A 2171-nucleotide genomic window follows, 5' to 3' on the forward strand; every position below is an offset into this window, starting at 1 on the left:
ACGCAACCTTTTGCCGCCTCCAACCACCAGGTTTCCGTAGAGTTTATTTCTCTCTCCATCAGTGGATATAGAAATGTATGTATATATAGGATGAACATTTTGAATCAATCTTTGTTTTTTCCTTCCGGTGCAGAGAAGAAATGGCGAAATCGAAGAACCACACTGCCCATAACCAGTCACACAAGGCCCACAAGAATGGAATCAAGAAACCCAAACGCCAACGCCACACCTCCACCAAAGGGGTTAGTTGAAATTCATTCACCAAATTTATTTTATGAGAGTGAATTTGAATATTTGTGATTTTATTCATTAATTTTTCTGTAATTTGATATCCAGATGGATCCAAAGTTTTTGAGGAACCAGAGGTATGCAAGGAAGCACAACAAGAAGAGTGGTGAATCTGCTGGAGACGAAGAGTAACCTTAAATTGCAAATTTGCCCATTACCCATTTTCTGATAGTGGGCAAATGGCATATTTGGATTTTGGGTTTTTTTTTTTCCCTTTTTTTTTTTTATTGATTCTATAGTGATTAAGTTTTTTTCTTATATCTAATTATGTTGGCAGTAACTTCACTTTACTATAGAACCCTTTTTGTCAATTGATGTCTGAGCTACTAAAACACATAATATCTTGTTGAATGTTATGACAATTTCCTTCGGGAGTATAATTTGAAATTCATTGAGCATATAGTGAGAGAATTATAATTTGAAATTCATTGAGCATATAGTGAGAGAATTTTTCTTTGCCTTTCTGTTTTCCGGTTTGATAGCTAGCTGATGGATGCTTGTTGTCGTGAATTATGCAGCTGTTATGATAACTGCCCGGTTCCTGGTACTTTCATACAAGACTGAATACGTGATTTTTTATGAATTTTCTCCCCAGTTTTTTGGGTGTGGTGGAATTTATGCTTGGAAGTAGATTTGATTGAGCTTCTGAATATTGATTCCGGTTAGCAGTGACTTCTATATCTAAGCCCAGAGGCATGTTCCTGTTTAGATTTTCTAAGAACGAAGTTTAAAACTTTGAAATTTGTAGATTTGATTGAGCTTCTGAGTAATGTTGCTGGTTAGCTGTGACTTCTATAGTAGTCATGCATGTGTCCACGTGCACACTCTCGTTTAAGTTTTCTCAGAATGAAGTCATTCTTTGAAATTTGTTGATTTTGTTGAGCTTCTGAATAATGATGCCTGTTAGCAGCAACTTCTATAGTTATTATACATGCGCCCCAGGTATTCTCTCGTTTAAGTTTTCTAAGAATGAGGTGTTATTCTTTGAAACTTTTCGACTTCATTGAGCTTTTGAATAATGTTGCTAGTTACCAGTGACTTCTATGGTGGTTATAAGTGCGTTCACCGCGTTTATACTTGTTTAGGTTTTCTTAAGGATGAAGTCTTATTCTTAGAAATTTATCGATTTGATTGAGCTTCTTAATAATGCAAATGGTAACTAGTGACTTCTATAGTTGTTGCACATGCTCGAATAGATACGCATACATTTAGGTAAAGTCAATTTAGCTCTTTCCAACAGGTTTTAGTTTGATTGAAATTGCTATTTGAGTCAGTGTGACGAAAATATCATAGCAAAGTTTTGATTTGTCCACAAGATGTCGAGTGTAGGTTCTGCGTCAGAATGAGTTGTTTGGCTACTACATGTTAAGTGCTTGTTTGGTAGGAATTGTGAATCTTGGGGTGTGTGGTTATAATTTAAACTTTGCTAAACATGCTCCAAATTTCTAGGTACTCGGTGTTGGCATGATTTAATTGTTTGGCTTGCCGAACAATGTTGAAAATCAGTGAGCATAATGTTGAAACTGATTGTTGGATGCTTACAACTTTGAAATGGCAATTTTACTTTTTAACATATAAAGCAAAGTGGTTTTGCCATAATTATCCTAGCCCAAAAACAGAAGTTTTGCCTCCTTTTGCATTAACCCAAGTGAGATTAGCATGTTTGGGTTGGTAACACGAGTTACTACATTAATGTTGATGGTGGTATTGGTGGGACAAGTAACACGTGTTATATTAATATTGATGGTGATATCGTTGGAATTTAAAAGATAGTAGTAGCGTTCAAAGGCTTGATTTTGATTGTGATGGTGGCAGTGATGGAAGGTCCCAATTGTGACGGCTCTAGTGACGAACTTAGACAAAGAAGGGTGGGTCTTTTCTAA

At 36.0% G+C, this 2171-nt stretch overlaps 2 protein-coding genes across 2 annotated transcripts in view; one reads left to right on the forward strand and one right to left on the reverse strand.

Moving 5' to 3' along the window:
• The first annotated feature begins 6 nt into the window (after window positions 1–6).
• On the forward strand, window positions 7–745 carry LOC111371332 (60S ribosomal protein L29-2-like). Its single transcript, XM_022993252.1, has 3 exons — window positions 7–30; window positions 134–242; window positions 337–745. The coding sequence occupies exons 2-3, from the start codon at window positions 141–143 to the stop codon at window positions 418–420; spliced, it is 186 nt and encodes a 61-aa protein (XP_022849020.1). The 5' UTR covers window positions 7–30; window positions 134–140; the 3' UTR covers window positions 421–745.
• Window positions 746–1892: 1147 nt separating this feature from the next.
• Window positions 1893–2171, reverse strand: part of LOC111371034 (dihydrolipoyl dehydrogenase 1, chloroplastic-like) — a 12650-nt gene continuing 12371 nt past the window's right edge. The window contains exon 8 of the mRNA XM_022992954.1: window positions 1893–2167. Coding sequence (XP_022848722.1) covers window positions 1893–2167 — 275 coding nt within the window. The remainder of the gene's footprint in view (window positions 2168–2171) is intronic.

The sequence above is a fragment of the Olea europaea genome, chromosome 22 (assembly GCF_002742605.1).
Source record: "Olea europaea var. sylvestris chromosome 22, O_europaea_v1, whole genome shotgun sequence".
Classification (NCBI taxonomy): domain Eukaryota; kingdom Viridiplantae; phylum Streptophyta; class Magnoliopsida; order Lamiales; family Oleaceae; genus Olea; species Olea europaea.

Excerpts from the sequence above, each read along its gene's own strand:
- LOC111371332 (XM_022993252.1), top strand. The coding sequence starts at position 141 with ATGGCGAAATCGAAGAACCACACTGCCCATAACCAGTCACACAAGGCC. Across the intron at positions 243-336 it reads GCCACACCTCCACCAAAGGG|ATGGATCCAAAGTTTTTGAG; the intron begins GTTAGTTGAAAT and ends TTTGATATCCAG.